At 34.3% G+C, this 15,629-nt stretch overlaps 1 protein-coding gene across 4 annotated transcripts; it reads right to left on the bottom strand.

Moving 5' to 3' along the window:
- Window positions 1–441: 441 nt before the first annotated feature.
- LOC131949152 (uncharacterized) lies at window positions 442–15,243 on the bottom strand. Of its 4 annotated transcripts, XM_059310938.1 has the most exons (14): window positions 14,959–15,243; window positions 14,574–14,610; window positions 13,270–13,355; window positions 12,849–12,983; window positions 12,363–12,527; window positions 11,806–11,985; window positions 11,337–11,561; window positions 9,209–9,415; window positions 7,809–7,949; window positions 3,198–3,338; window positions 2,935–3,075; window positions 2,670–2,807; window positions 1,028–1,240; window positions 442–760 (listed from the first exon to the last, which is right to left on the bottom strand). In XM_059310938.1, exons 3-14 carry the CDS (start codon window positions 13,340–13,342, stop codon window positions 588–590), a joined length of 1,932 nt encoding a protein of 643 aa, XP_059166921.1. In that variant the 5' UTR covers window positions 13,343–13,355; window positions 14,574–14,610; window positions 14,959–15,243; the 3' UTR covers window positions 442–587. The 4 variants fall into 4 exon arrangements, with proteins under 4 accessions (XP_059166921.1, XP_059166912.1, XP_059166930.1 ...); XM_059310929.1 differs by lacking the exons at window positions 14,574–14,610; window positions 14,959–15,243 and adding an exon at window positions 14,025–14,480; XM_059310947.1 differs by lacking the exons at window positions 14,574–14,610; window positions 14,959–15,243 and adding an exon at window positions 14,025–14,480 and having other exon boundaries at window positions 442–748.
- Between the last annotated feature and the right edge of the window lie 386 nt (window positions 15,244–15,629).

The raw sequence follows: 15,629 nt of genomic DNA, 5'->3' as shown, positions 1-15,629 counted from the left end.
TTTTTGTGTGAATAAGCCTATTACGATCGACCTCTCATCCAACAAACACATTTGTAGGCAATGTTAAACGTGTATTTGGCTTGTCCTTTTTATCTTTACACAACACGCCCTCTTGCCTAACCGCTACCAACTAACCCCTGTTACAATCGTTCACCCCAACTTTTATACGGTGTGTTTATGTATTTTATCCCAAGTTCGAGTATTCACTCGAACTTGGGATAACATACATAAACACACCGTAGTTAACTACACACAAGGATAAACTCAACTCACACACGCACACTCCCCTTAGTTCTAGACTATTCTAGCCTATTTTTAATCTACCCTAACTGACATGTAACCAATCCCATTTTGAAGTTTTTATTGTGCACCAGTAAAATAAACACCTATGTTTTGAATTTGAAAAAGCATATTTTATTTTTCCAATGAAGAAGTGTTAGATGAATGGCAAATGAAACTGGTTGGGGTCCGGTACCTCCAAAGAGATTAAGAACCACTGTTCAAAATTTGATTTGGATTATAAATATTTTGGTTTTATTATTGATTTGTAAGCAAACTTTTTAATTAGACCTTCGCTAGTTGTCATCTTATTTGACTTTAAATTCTAAATATTCTGTCTTTTTGCCTATATCGTCAAGATTGATGGCGTCATATGCATGTAGATTGTCATCGACACTTGCGTTATTTTGATACCGCTGAACGCCAGAAGCTTCGGTATCCTCCACATCACTGTAAGCGCTATTGTACTCTGGAAATGTAACTGTTTAACCAGTTTAATAAAGTAATTTTCTTGAATATAATATAATTATGGTTATAATATAATTAGAAATACATTTAACTTATAGTTTATTAAGTATTAATAAATTTTGGATAAAATTCCATGTGAAATATAATCTTTGCCAAGAAAAGACTGCAACCTAAAATAAACAATGAAATCAATAATAGTATGTGTGTTCCAGTGCTTTCGTGTGTGTATGTGTGTGTATTTGTGTGTGTATTTGTGTATGTTTTTGTGTGTGTATTTTACCTGTGCGATCATTTCTACGTGGTTCCTTTTCCGTTATGTCTTCCTTCTGGCTTAACCTTCTACATAGAGACAACATCCCACGGTGGTACAAAATGGCTGTAGCAAGTACAAATATAACAGATGTGATCACAACTCCTATACCGATTCCTATTCCAATGCCAACACCAATCCCAGTAGCTTTAGAGTCATCACTTTCACCGCTTTTAATCGTCTCTGCAGAATAAAACAATATTCGTAATCTTAAAATAAAAGTGTGTTCAAGCATTGATACAAATGTTACATACATAAAAATTAACTAAGTTGAACTGTTTGTATAATTGACAATCAATTTAAAATTGCAAATTTAAACATATTTTTAAAAAATAAAACAAATAACAACTGCATTCAACATTCAAATAAATAAGGCATTTATGTACATGTTAGTGCCAATTTTTCCAACTTAAAGTATTGGAATTTCGTACTTAAATTACCTTAAGGTCCTTAATTTTGGAGAGAAGGTTGGTAGGGGTTGTTTCGATTTAGCCATTACCCTAAACAAAAGTGGATATCAAATGTAACGCAGATGTTCCCTAGGGTTCGTCAATAAACTAGATCACCCGCCTAATGGGGAGATAAAGTCGGACTACCGTAATGATGTGTGACAGAAGGGAAGAGGGGGATGGGGGGGGGGGGTAAGTTAGGTTCGTAAAGCTTGAAGAAAAACCTTTGCATTTTAGAAAGTAAATTTAGAAAATGAAATTTTGTGTTTCAGAATATTTATTTTTATAAATTGTATAACACATTTATAAAAATAGTCAGTGATGATCTACCTCAGCTGAATTGAGTGAGGTGGTATGATGAGTTATTACGTCATTTATGGCTGGCAGTGGTCTCCCTTTTTGTGACGACGTGTGAGCATGATAAGAGAGGAGGTGGGAGGTTAAACTATCTTTTAAAAAGCGTGACGTCTTTTTAGATGACGCCATTGAATGTAACATGTATCCATAATTCTACTATGACTATTCTTTTTTGTTTTGTTAAAAAAAACGATGAGAAATTCTCAACAAGTTAAAAAAATATGAATTAGCCATTAACAACACTCTTTAGAGATAAACTAAATTATTTTTTTCACACAGGTTTTATTAAAAGTTACTGTCAAATTTGAATCAAAATCCTTTGCTGTTTTTACGTTTGAAATCTACACAGTTTATAGAGAAAGTCAAGACTTATAAACAACAAATTTGATTTTTGCACGATTACAATAGTACGCTCTATACTCATTACACTAGAAAGTAAAAAAAAACATTCTCATACTTTTTATTAAACGTCTGAAATTAGGTTTTAATGGCACAACTGTATATTTTAAAATAACCTTGATCATATAAAGACCGTAATAGATTGTAAATTATAATTTTATAAGGTACATATTTTATTATATTTTATTATAATGTTTGAAGCACATGACTAAGTATAGAGATTCCAAAGTTTAATCTTTAAGACAACCAATTGTGAAGCTTTGATGCCAATTCCAAGACAAACATTTTGAATTTCCTAACGACAATTTAGGTCTTAATCATAGATACCAAATGATTATTTTGTAAACACTTTAACTTTAAATGATATAATTTTAAACATGCGTCAATATTAAAGCTCCACAACTGACCGTGTTCACATGTCGGCTTATAGCCAGCAACACATCCACCAGTACATGAACCGCTTGTGACATCACAATGTGAAGGGTCTATACAATATCTACTGCAGTTGTTTAGGCAATTATTACCCCATCTTCCTTGTTCACATTCTGAAAAGAATTCCATAAATTCTTTAAAAAGAGAGGATATTAGTTTATGATCTCAAAAGTTATTACACATTTACTTTTGTTAAGGTTTAAACACAATGTTTTAGATTTAAAGTAGACCAAAAATTACCTTGCTCACACATGTCTCCAATATACCCCTCAACACAACCATTGATACATGTACCATTTATTGGGTCACAAGATTTATCTCTCCCACAATGTGAACTACACGACATGGAGCAGTTGATTCCCCATGTTCCAAAATCACAATCTTTAAAAGAAATGCTATATTATATAGGCTATATAAATTAAACTTACTGCTACTACGTGCTTTAGTAGACATTTACAAGCCCTAACATTTAAATAGTTTTATTCATGTATCTAATGTCTTACCATCATTACATGTAGGTGTTTTAAAGCCAGCCACACATCCCCCAACACAGGTCCCTGTTGTAGAGTCACATGACGTCATATCTAGACAGTTAATGCTGCAGGTGTTGGAGCAGTCTACATCCCATGTCCCACGAGTACATGCTGTAAGGAACGACGGTATTGGATATAGATAAGAGGCCTTTATTCAATATTAAATTATACCAAGCACACATTTTTTTTAAAATATAGATCACTTGAAATTAACGGTGGTTCAACATAAACCAAATATAGCTGCAATTCATACTACATGGTTTACATGTTTGTACACGGCTTGAGACATCAATATAATTTATTTTAGCATTTTTATATTTATTCGTGTTTGTAATTACGTATTATAAAAATAAGCTTATGTTTTGAAGAATAAGGTTTATTTTGGGGCCGCAAAAATCAGGGGGCCTAGGGTTCTTTCAACCCCTCCTCCCCGTCATGTATCCATCACTGACAAAACATAAATAGTTCTTTTTAATCTATATATATAAAGCAATGTATGTTTGTGTGTCTGTTTGTCTGTCTGTCTGTCCTTTATGCATTACTACACCTCTCATCACATCGCCGTGAAACGTTGGGAAGTGGTTGAGAATATTCCTGGGGAGGTTTCTGCGAAAAAAAAATTCAAGTTCGCAGGGGTGGCGCCCCGACAGGGCGCGATTTGTTTTTTTTTCTATATACGGTATATTAAAAAATAAAAGTTGATTTTGGTTTGGCATCGTTCATCCGATAGCCATGAGACTTTGGAGAGTTCATTATACTACTCTAGGGAAGGGTTCTTTAAAACAATCATTTTTAATTTCGCAAGGGCGGCGCCACGGGAGGGTCCGATTTTTCTCTATATACGATATATAAAAATAATAAAAGTGAATTGCAGTGACACCGTTCATCCGATAGGCATGAAACTTTGGGGAGTTCATTATAAAACTCTAAGGAAGGGTTCTGTAAAAAATACTTTTAATTTCGCAAGGGCGGCGCAACGGGAGGCTGCGATTTTTCTCTATATACGGTTTTTAAAAATAAAAGTCTATTTCGGTTTCACACCGTTCATCCGATAGGCATGAAACTTTGGGGAGTTCATTATAAAACTCTATAAAACTCTAGGGAAGGGTTCTGTAAAAAATCATTTTTAATTTCGCAAGGGCGGCGCCACGGGAGGGTGCGATTTTTGTATTTAAGGTTTATAAAAATAAGTCGATTTTGGTGTGACACCGTTATCCGATAGCCATGAGACTTTGGGGGAGTTAATTAGAACAATTCAGGGAAGGTTTCTGTAAAAAAATCCTTTTTTAATTTCACAAGGGCGGCGCAACGGGCGGCTGCGATTTTTCTCTATATACGGTTTATAAAATTTCGGTTTCACACCGTTCATCCGTGTACCATGAAACTTCGGGGAGATGATTAGATCACTCAATGGTAGGGTTCTGCAAAAAAAATATTGTTTAATATCGCAAGGGCGGCGCCCCCCCGGGGAGGGGGGAGCGATTTTTTTCTCTATACACGGTATATAAAAAATAAAACTCGTATGCGGTTCATGAAACTTTAGGGAATAGATGAGAATACTCCCGAGAATATTTCTGCGAAAAGGAAAACTAAAGTTTCTTACGGGCGGCGACATATAGGGTACAACTTTCGTCAATACACGGTTTGGCGCCCAAAGTTTTAGAGCGACTAAGTTGGCACTTGGCATCCGTTAATCGAGCGTTCTGCATAGCGAGTAAGGAGTACTACTATATTCAGCGGTAAAACTACAACAGGCTTCTAAAAATAACTTTGTAACTCGAGGAAATCCTTCTGCACAGTTTCGTCACCTTGCGAAAGATGAAAAAATAACTTTTTGAAAATGAGGAGCCTACTGTAGAGTTTTGTCACTTTGCGAATGATGCAATAAGCATCTATTATTAGACAATCCAGTCACAAATTGAGATCGAGCATCTAATAATAGACCATTAGTAACGCTAGCATATTGCATCAGTCACACTGATATTTAAAACACGTCAGATAATTTTTTTACGTGTTAAAGAAAAATAACCTCTTCATTTGTGTCACTTTAGCGAATGACGAAATCTGCATCATTATTTACAGGATGCTTTCTGGCCGATGGCGCCTGTTAGTTTTAAGAAGCTAGGGGTCGAACGCTGCGCCTATGCGGTAGTGTAATCGGGGGGTGGGGGCCCTGAGAGCGCCCCTCTACGTCTCTGACACAGAGGCGGTCACCGAAGTGTTGTACCATATTATTTCGGTGAGTTATTAATGTACACTCAAGGTTTTCATGCGGTAGTGGAGGTAAACCCTGTGACGGTAAAACCGTTTAGGCTAGCTCCATTTTATTCTTCCACCACCCTCTACCTGCGCTATTACTCCCCGCCCCTCTCTACTGCTACGTACATCCATATATTTCGTCCCCCTCACAGACCCCTCTCTAGTTGGCTAGATTGTCCACGTGACACACCGCCAATGTTTTAATGAATATAAGGGGATGCAACAAAGACATCTCGCACTCTTCCAGCACTGAGCTCAGCTGGTGGTGTCGCACGCGGCGTTGGGGCCGTCGGCCCGACCTCCACGTGTTTTGGGTTTGGTTTTACTTAATTATTTCTTATTTTCACTTTACCAGTTTTGATATACATATTTGATTACCATTGTAACAAGTAGTTCAATAAATATCATATATATTATCTTGCTGTTATGCATTATTATTTACATATACATACTGTTACTGTACACGGCTTAGTCCATGTGACAGTCGAGAACTTACCTAACTTAGCTGATTTACTTAACTGTCCGTGTCTTAGCACACAGGGCATTTGAATACTTATTTGACCTAAACTATTCCTGCCTGTGACGTAATTCCACGTGGCAGTTGAGTAGACATTTCAGTTACTTTTGTACTACTTTTGTCCTGCACACGTAGGCCTATCAGCCACGGAGCAGTAGATATTATATTATACGCAGCCTCAGTTTATTTTACTACCGGCCGTAAACTGCGGGCATTGAGTTGACCCGTAGTCATCGGACCTGCTATTTTATTTTATTCACCGGCCGTAAACCCTTGCCAGAGACAAGAGGTCATCGGACCTGGTAAGAAATTATTATTCTAATAAGGCTGTAAACTTTGGGCATTGATGTGACCCTTAGTCATCAGACCTTTATGATATTACCTCTAGTAAAACTATACTAGAATCTATATTCCCGGTAAAGAAGCGGTACAGACCCTCCTACCGGTTGAATACCAGCCTTTTACTGATTATTACAATTCATACGCTACCAATATTACTACATTTATCATATTACCGTTAACAAACCCGTGTCCTGATATTTATGATCCAAGAACAGGCACTGTTTACATTTAAATAACTCATTTTAGAAAAGAAGGTCACGCGTCTAAAAACATATAATTATAATTGATAACGCGTTGGTGAAATCCTTCTAATATATTTCGTCAAACTTTCTTCTATCCCCGCGGCAACGCGCCGGGGTCGGGTACGCTAGTATTTTATAAAACTTAACAGCTCCAATAATGTTTTCCAGTTTCCTCTAATCCTTACCTTTTTTTACTTTCTCGTATATACGGAGTATAGAGAAAGTATTGTAATCTTGCACAAAAATCAATTGAAATTTTAACAATTTTTACCGTATTACACCTCAGTCCTTCATCACATCCGAAGTATAGAGGACTTGTTTTAATCGGGCAAAAATTATCAATCCAGATTTATCAAAATTAAGAGGTTTTATGCGTAGTCCAGTCTGAAAAACTGGGCTTTGCAATTCTGTCCGTATGTCTGTGTGTGTGTCTGTCCGTGTGTAAACACGATAACTTGAGTACCGTTACAGCTAGGTTGATGAAATTTCATATATAAGTATTTTATCAAAATCGTAGATCCGTATCAACTTTTGAGCGATTTCCGATAACCGGAAGTGGTACTTTTTCTACTTTGAATTTTTCAAAAGCCTATAACTTGACGATTATTTCAGATAGATAAATGAAATTTCACATGTAAGTAAAAGATCTAATTCTCTACCTTCTGTTAAATTTTGAGTAATTTCCGTTGACCGGAAGTAGTAATTTACGCTATTTCCGATTTCTCAAAAAAACTAATGTAAATTTTTAAAGTACTAATACTATTGCGCACTATTATGCACTTTTTTATTTGGCGTTCACTTGGTGTGCACTTCTTTTGTCTACGAGATTTTATTCTATTTTTAAAACTTTAAGTATTTAAAATGGATTAAAAATCATGTCTATAGCCCGAGTTCCCATCCAATGTTGTTTTATATAAGAATATTCGAGAAAGTTTAGGGGAGATCACTCCCGGTTTATTTATTCATCTTATAATTATGTTTTAGAGCTGGATTGGCATAACGTGAGAATATTAACATTTTTCATGCACTAAATTCTAAATCATAAAATTAATAAGGACATAACATACCATGTGGCAACATTAACTTTAGCTGCGATCGCACAGATGAAAACGTTTTATTACGTATTGCGTGTTAAATTGCACATATAAATATATTTATTTTTCTATTGTATTTTAGTAGTAATTATGTGATATGGGCAACAACACATTTCAACCAACGTACGTGTGAGACATCCCATCCCTGTATAACCTGCAGCACATCCTGAAGAACAAGTTCCTGTGTCTGTAAAGCAGGGCTCGTCATTTCTACATCGACAGTCTTTGTTACATTCTAGGCCAAATTTACCGGGTGGGCACAGCGAGTCTGTTGATATTTGGTGAAAGTAATAAGAAAAATTGGAAAAAACTAGTTTAATAAAATGTGAACATATATTTATTAATTGTATCCTGATTAAATATTATTCAGAATAAAATGACCCGAGTGACACGTTTCAATCAATTGGAACCGGTAACGTTATGTAAGATTGTGTTTGAAAGTTTCTCCTAAGTACGTTTTTTAAAACCGTAAAATAGAGAAAAGAGAAAAAGCAAACATGTGTTTAATGATTTACTTGATTGACAAAGACAAAAAACAACAACTGGTAGTTTACTAACAGTTAATTAGAGTTATATAACCCATTAGGAATAATTCAAAAAGTATTATTGGAATGGGTAAGTTGAGTTATATTTGTCGTCATTTTTATCTGTCTTACTTCTGCATGACGGATGCGAGATGTGTTAGTGAAGTATGGGCTCGTTGACTCAGATCCCGCCGGGATTGAATCAAAAAGGAAGAACGCACACTTCTTGCTAACTCAAAAGTCACAGAGGGTGAAGACCGTAGGTTACCTATTGCCGAACTGCCAACACCATGTGGCGCAATGCAATTTGACAGAAAAAACCGGGATCTCCGGATTTCTCGGATATTCTTATATAAAACAACAGGGGATGGGAACTCTATTTTAAATACTTGAAGTTTTTAAAATAGAATAAAATTTCGTAGAAAAAAGAATTGCACACCAGGTGAACGCCAAATAAAATGTGCAGAAAAGTGCGCAATATTATTAGTATTTTATAAATTTACATGCCTTTTTGAGAAATCAAAAATAGCGTAAATTAGTACTTCCGGTCAACGAAAATTACTGAAATTCGACAGAAGGTAGAGAATTAGATCTTTTACTTACATATGAAATTTCATTTATCTATCTGAAATAGTACTCAAGTTATAGGCTTTTGAATAATTCAAGTAGAAAAAGTACCACTTCCGGTTATCGGAAATCGATCAAAAGTTGATACGGATCTACGATTCTGATAAAATACTTATATGTGAAATTTTATCAACCTGGCTGTAACGGTACTCAAGTTATCGTGTTTACACACACACTGACACATGCATACACACACAGACATACGGACAAGATTGCAAAATTATGTTTTTCCGTATCCATGAGGTGTAAAACGTCGAGATTTGCAAAAATCTCGATTTTTTGTGCACGATTACAAGACTTTCTCTATACTTCGTATATACGATAAAGTAAAAAAGTGACGGATAAAATGTATGCAATGCAACTAATCTATTCTTACCTCCATAAGCTTCAAATTCACAAAAGTTGAGAATGTTATTAGCCTGCGATACTGTAACACTTGACACGTTGAGTTTATCAGATGTTACAGTGTAAGTTAACTGTTGTAAATTTCCATTTTCTGTGTAAGTTAGAACTGTTTGACCATTGACATCCCTGCTTACCAAGGTGAAGTGTTGGAGACGATCCAAGCAGCAAACATTATATGCTTTCATTGAAAAAATAAGGAACATGTGTCTAATCTGCACAACCTCATAAACAATTTAATGAAATAATGTTACTTTAACAAAACAAAACAAACGTAATTGCAATGTGTTCCGTTGTTACGTTTTTTATAACCTTCGGTACAATTGAGTGAGGTCCGCGTATTGCCTTCAAGTTTTGTACATCGTGTTAAGTGTCCTTTAAGCTTCTAACTGTATTTAATTGTTGTATAATAACGTTCACGATTGAAAAAAAAAGTAAACCGGGAGTGATCTCCCCTAAACTTTCTCGAATATTCTTATATTACACTACGGGAGATGGCTACTCGGGATATAGACATGGTTTTAATCCATTTTAAATACTTAAACTTCTGAAAATAGAATAGAATCTCGTAAAAAAATTATTGCATGCCAAGTGAACGCCTAATCAAATGTGCATCATGGTGCGGAATATTATTAGTACTTTGTAAATTCACATGCGTTTTTTGAGATATCGGAAATAGCGTAAATTACTACTTACGTTCAACAGAAATTACTTACATGTGAAATTTCATTTATCTATCTGAAACATTACTCAAGTTATAGGATTAGAAAAATTCAAAGTAGAAAAAAATCCACTTCCGGTTATCGGAAATCGCTCAAAAGTTGAAACAGATCTACGATTTTTATATTAGACATATATACGAAATTTCCTCAACCTAGCTGTAACGGTACTCAAGTTATCGTGTTTACACACACACACACACACACACACATACACACACAGACATACAGACAAGATTGCAAAACTCTGTTTTTCCGACGAAGGGAGGTGTAAACGTCGAGTTTTGCAAAAATCTTGATTTTTTTTTGCACGATTACAAGACTTTCTCTATATTTTGTAAATACGAGGAAGTAATAAAGAATCATTTAAAACGTTTTAACAACAAGTTTTTCTATAAGTATGCACTAAAATGATAAGATTAATTTATTTCTTTATATCTATAATAATAGTTATGCTATTCTGTATGTCTGTCTTTCTGTCTGTCGGGAACACTCTAGAGAAAACTCAAGGAAATTCAAAAGAGGCTTATTTAAAGATTGTGACGTCACATGGAACATGTAGGAAGTTTGTTTTCAAAACGAAAGAAATATGTACAGTTATAAAGCCTGAAAATTATGCACAGTAAAATAACGTCATTGATTCTAGAGTAAACATAGAATTAAAAAGCCATTGCCGAAAAAATTACACAATAATAATGACTTCATCGATACTCCCTCCCCCCCCTCCCACCACCCGTTGAATAACGTCTAATGTCCACCCCCTCCCCTTGAACGAAATACAATTTTTATAATGAAAATATATAATTTTACCAATGCCTACCCTCCTCGGTCCCCGCTCTTAGCCTTACAAGTAGCGAATGACTAGTGTATGTTAAAATGTGAGAAGTGTAGAATGTACAGCTAGGAATTTCGCAAACTTGATCAGGCCAGATGTGAGTATCGTATGTTTGTATTTTGTATTTGTATTTGTGTATATATATATATATATATATATATATATATATATATATATATATATATATATATATATATATATATATATTTATTTATTTATATTTTTATTTATATATATATATATATATATATATATATATATATATATATATATATATATATATATATATATATATATATATGGGTGGCCCAACAATATTTTTTGCGGGGTGGCCCTTTTTTTCTAGTTCCGGTTCCTGACTGAGTCTGGTAAAACAAGTGTAGCTGTTTACCATCCGCTCTTTCCAAAAACGTTGACGTCAAAGTTTTTTAGTCTACTTCATCTGGCATTATGAATTTGGTCTGAAAGATACTTCACTAAGGTTCTATCACCGTAGTGATGGTAGTTACAACATAATTAAAATTTAAAAAAAATATAACGTCACTTACGGCTGTCAGATAGTACGTTATATCTGCCGTACAAGACGTATCTGTTGACCAAATATTCTTTGTCAAACCGTACCGTCCAGTAGTGGTACATTTTTGTTTCAGCACTGTGGATACATGACTCACCAAACCAGTCATGATTTCTGTTTCCATCTATAGCGTTGCTTGGTCGTACCCCAGCAAAATAACTATCTTGAGTAGCAGTTTGTTTTAGTGCTATATTTCGACCTGCGGGTACGTAATGTCAATGAAATAACTTTGAGACATTTGAGGTTAAATTGATTCAATTAATTTATTTTTGATAAAATGTGTATTAACATACATTTGATTACGTGTATTGATAATGCAGTTTCCTAGTATACAAAGTCGTACATATTATAAATACTAAAGTATTATTGTCTCTTTTGAAATGTTTTAATCAATTTGCTAAATCACAAAACATTAAATAAACTGAAAGTTTATTTAGACTCACCCCCAGTAACATAGACTGAACATAAATCTTGAAAATGGTCGCTGGTTATATTTATGCTGCTCATCATAGAAATATTAGGACTACGTATCTCTATAGTCCAGTTACTTATTGTATAAACTTGTAACGGTTCCAGTTTTTTATTATTTATTACGATAGACATCCTTAGATTCGTTTTATTTACTGTAATTAGAAAAATAATAATAATGAAATAATTATTTTGAGTCTGTAGATGTTATCTAAGTTTCATTGACGATCATAGAAAATATAAAAACGAATCGATGGAGCGGGAAATAACAAGAATAATTCGCAATATGTATTGTGTTTTACAATTAGATAGGTTTTTCCCGTTTGTGTCCAAGACACATGGGGTAGATGACATTGAGTTCATCTGTTTCAATCACCTCAGAATATGAAGGGCTAGTATGGTCAGCTAAACGCCCAGCCGCCTTTGTTTTCCATGTTTATAAAGCGTTTAGTTAATATTTTATCCAAGCCTAGCCATTAAAGTTTTTTATGAAATGCAAAGAAATGTATCAATTACGAAATAATAAAGTAACCTTTTGTGTAAAAACGTAGCCAAAGAAATGTGAACGGATTCGAAACGTTCCAAGTCACTGTAAGGTATGTCGTGCTAGAGTTGATGTTGCATTGGCTGTCGTCTGTCACACTTAATAAAGCATTATCTGGTGTCAGTTTTGCTGTGTAAACTGTGACAAGATTCTCTAAGAAATGTAAAAAAAAGACCTCTTGTATTAAACAAAAACTACATTTTTCAGTCATGAATAAGTAAATTTTATTAGTAAACTGATAAGTGTAAAAATAAAGCAGTAGCAGTTTGAAATATATTTATCATGTGAAATTTTTAATTTAAAGTGAAAATAACAATTTTAATACATTTTTAAAATATGCTTATTTAAACTTTTAACTGCTTCTTCAAAGTGGATGAAATCTAAACGAAATAGGCAATTTTATGTTAAGTTAAAAAAATTGTGACAAAGTAAATGCCAACGGTGATTCCGTGTCCAAAAACATATTTTACTCACGATATTGACAAGACGGACCAAACCATTCACTTAAACAACTGGCACCATCAGCACAAGTTCCATCAGGTAAACATTTGTTGTCGGTACATCGACACAGAAACTGTTGGTTGCTGCCAAACAACTGGTTGGCTCTGGCTGTATAACAGGTGATTTGTATTATAAAACTTAGTAAAAACAAACAAAAATAACGTTATTTCAATGTTCATGTAAAAGTAACGCAACCATTTTGTGATATTTAAAAAAAAACCTTAATATACAAATCAATAGAAGTACACACTTGCAAAACAACTTAATTTAGTATATTACCTGATGACCACAAGGACGCTAGTTATTTTGTAAACGATTGATTCTAATTATGAAATTATACGTGAACCGTTAAAAATAAAAAAAAAAATTAAATTAAAATGAAATGAAATTATACCACATATTCCAAATGATAGACAAAGAAAAACAATGAGTGAAAACCAACTATTGTAGAATCTTCGATGCTTCATGTTGACGAAACGTCTGAAATAATACAGAACTTGAATTAGATACCGTTAGCTTGATTGCTAATTAATGCTAATATTATTTGATAGTTTCAGAAATTTTTAGCTACGATTAAATTTCTTGTCTTTAAGAAACCGTTGATTGCATTGGTAGACCTACCTTTTCAGAACACAACTCAATATTAAAATGAAAGTAGTGTTAAATTTTCGTTTTATGTATATTTATAATGATGACATAAAACCTTTAATTTCACCAAATAGCCCAACCTACATAGCGTTACATAAAAATATTGTTGACTAAAAACACATATATAGTATAACAAATCCCTAAACCCACTTTCGAAAATAAACCGTTAAAAAGGAACATTCTGTAGTAATTTTAGAAAAAACTAGAATCAGGAAAATGTGTTATTTCATGCTAATGACCCAAAAAAGCATAATGTAAACAATGATAAACCACAAGTTATTTAGCCACTATCATTCAAACTATACCTTTACAAGTAACTCTCGTTTCATCTAACAACGAACGTAATCAGAATAAGTAAAGATTGCTTGCCTACTTTTAAAGCGTTTTCGTGTACATAGGTTATAAATGCTAACATAAAATGGTCTACAAATAATTGTATTCTATTTCGACTTAAGTTTCGATCTTTTTTTTTTAAATTTTATTTATTTGATATAATCTTACCTCCGATATCATTACGTATTAAGACATCATCAGTGTTTACTAGCACACCTATAGTATTATCTGTCAAATAGCACACGTAAAATACTTCCTTGTGAAATGTGTCAATCTAAAAGTAGCTGACCTAGTTCAGCACACCAAAATATGTATACACACAAAACACTATTTTATTGATTTCATTGATCGATCTTAAAATGTAAGAGCCATGAAGCATTTGCCCACTCAAAGAGACATGTTCTCATATATGCTGTTAACTTACAATGTGTAATAAAACATGTATATGTGTATAAAGTGTTTTGGAACGAATTTAACTTTTGCTGGACGATTTGTTTTACTTCACTTACTAGTTTTATTATCGTACAAGTAATTAAGGTTATTTTGTTGTATTTCTATTTGTTGCCATTTTTTTTCCTTACGAATGTTTATAAATTCACGAATGCTTCTTTCAGACATCCTCCAGAGAGCACTGCACCCCTCCCCCTTTTCACACCAACGCTAGAGCACTCACACATAAACAAACTATATTCACGCCCCACCCCCCCCCCCCCTTACCCTTTAATGGGAGATTTAAATGTCCTCACGTAGTAAACTGTAGGAAAGAAACCAAATATAAATTGGTAAGTCATAGGTAAACATCCAGTTTGGGATATATCGCTATATATATATATATATATATATATATATATATATATATATATATATATATATACATTATTAAAGCAGCAATGAAAAAACGTTCCAGAAAGTCCAATAAATGAAAAGAAAAGCGTGATTAACAGTGGTGGCCATTTATAACCGAAGATTCTCAACCTCATGATGATGTATGGTCTGAAATAATAAAATAGAATACAAATTGTGTACTTGTTTATTTACTTATTTATCTCTATATGTTCTTGGAGGTTGTTAACCAGTATTGTTTGATACACACAATACTAACCTTAACCAGGAATAGTGTTATCTCAATCCAGTCAATTTAACAGCTTGGTCAGTTTAAACTAAATTAGTTGCCAACTTCTTCAGCGAAAGGTGATGTTTGACCCTAACCCTAACCCTAACCCAAGTCTAAGTCTAAGTTTTTATATCATCTAATTTTATACGTGTTCTAGGCCAGCTAAAGAAGTTTAGATTTCCCGTTTGTTAAAAATAGTTATGAATTACTGAATAGATGCCCCACGGTGTGTGTACCAACTATGATGAATGGAGTGTTGTATGCTGTGTATTAGAAAAGATATTCGCACGGTGTACTTAGGAACTACCGAATGTGCTTCAATCGAAAGGCCAGTGGCGTAGCGAGGTCGGGTGTCACCCGGTGCGGCACTTAATGGTGTCACCCCCAGAGGCGTAGCGACCCTTCCCGGGGACAAACTTTCAAAAATTCGATTTGCACCCCCCCCTCAAGTTTTTCTCTATATATTTTGCTATTTTTTGCCTTTGTGTCACCCCCCTAAATGGTGTCACCCGGTGCGGTCCGAACCCCCCCCCCCTCGCTAAGCCTCGGCAAAAGGCACTGCAGTTCTCTCATAAATTAAATAAGATGGTTCCACCAGCTGTAACAACATGAACTGTTCTTCACATTCGCTGGTAGACAGCCGGTCAAATAGTAAAATA

Source organism: Physella acuta, unplaced genomic scaffold (genome assembly GCF_028476545.2).
Source record: "Physella acuta isolate Inbredline_101_S28 unplaced genomic scaffold, ASM2847654v3 ptg000061l, whole genome shotgun sequence".
Classification (NCBI taxonomy): domain Eukaryota; kingdom Metazoa; phylum Mollusca; class Gastropoda; family Physidae; genus Physella; species Physella acuta.
Note: the sequence above shows the minus strand (reverse complement) of the source record. Positions and strands in the feature narration are given on the sequence as shown.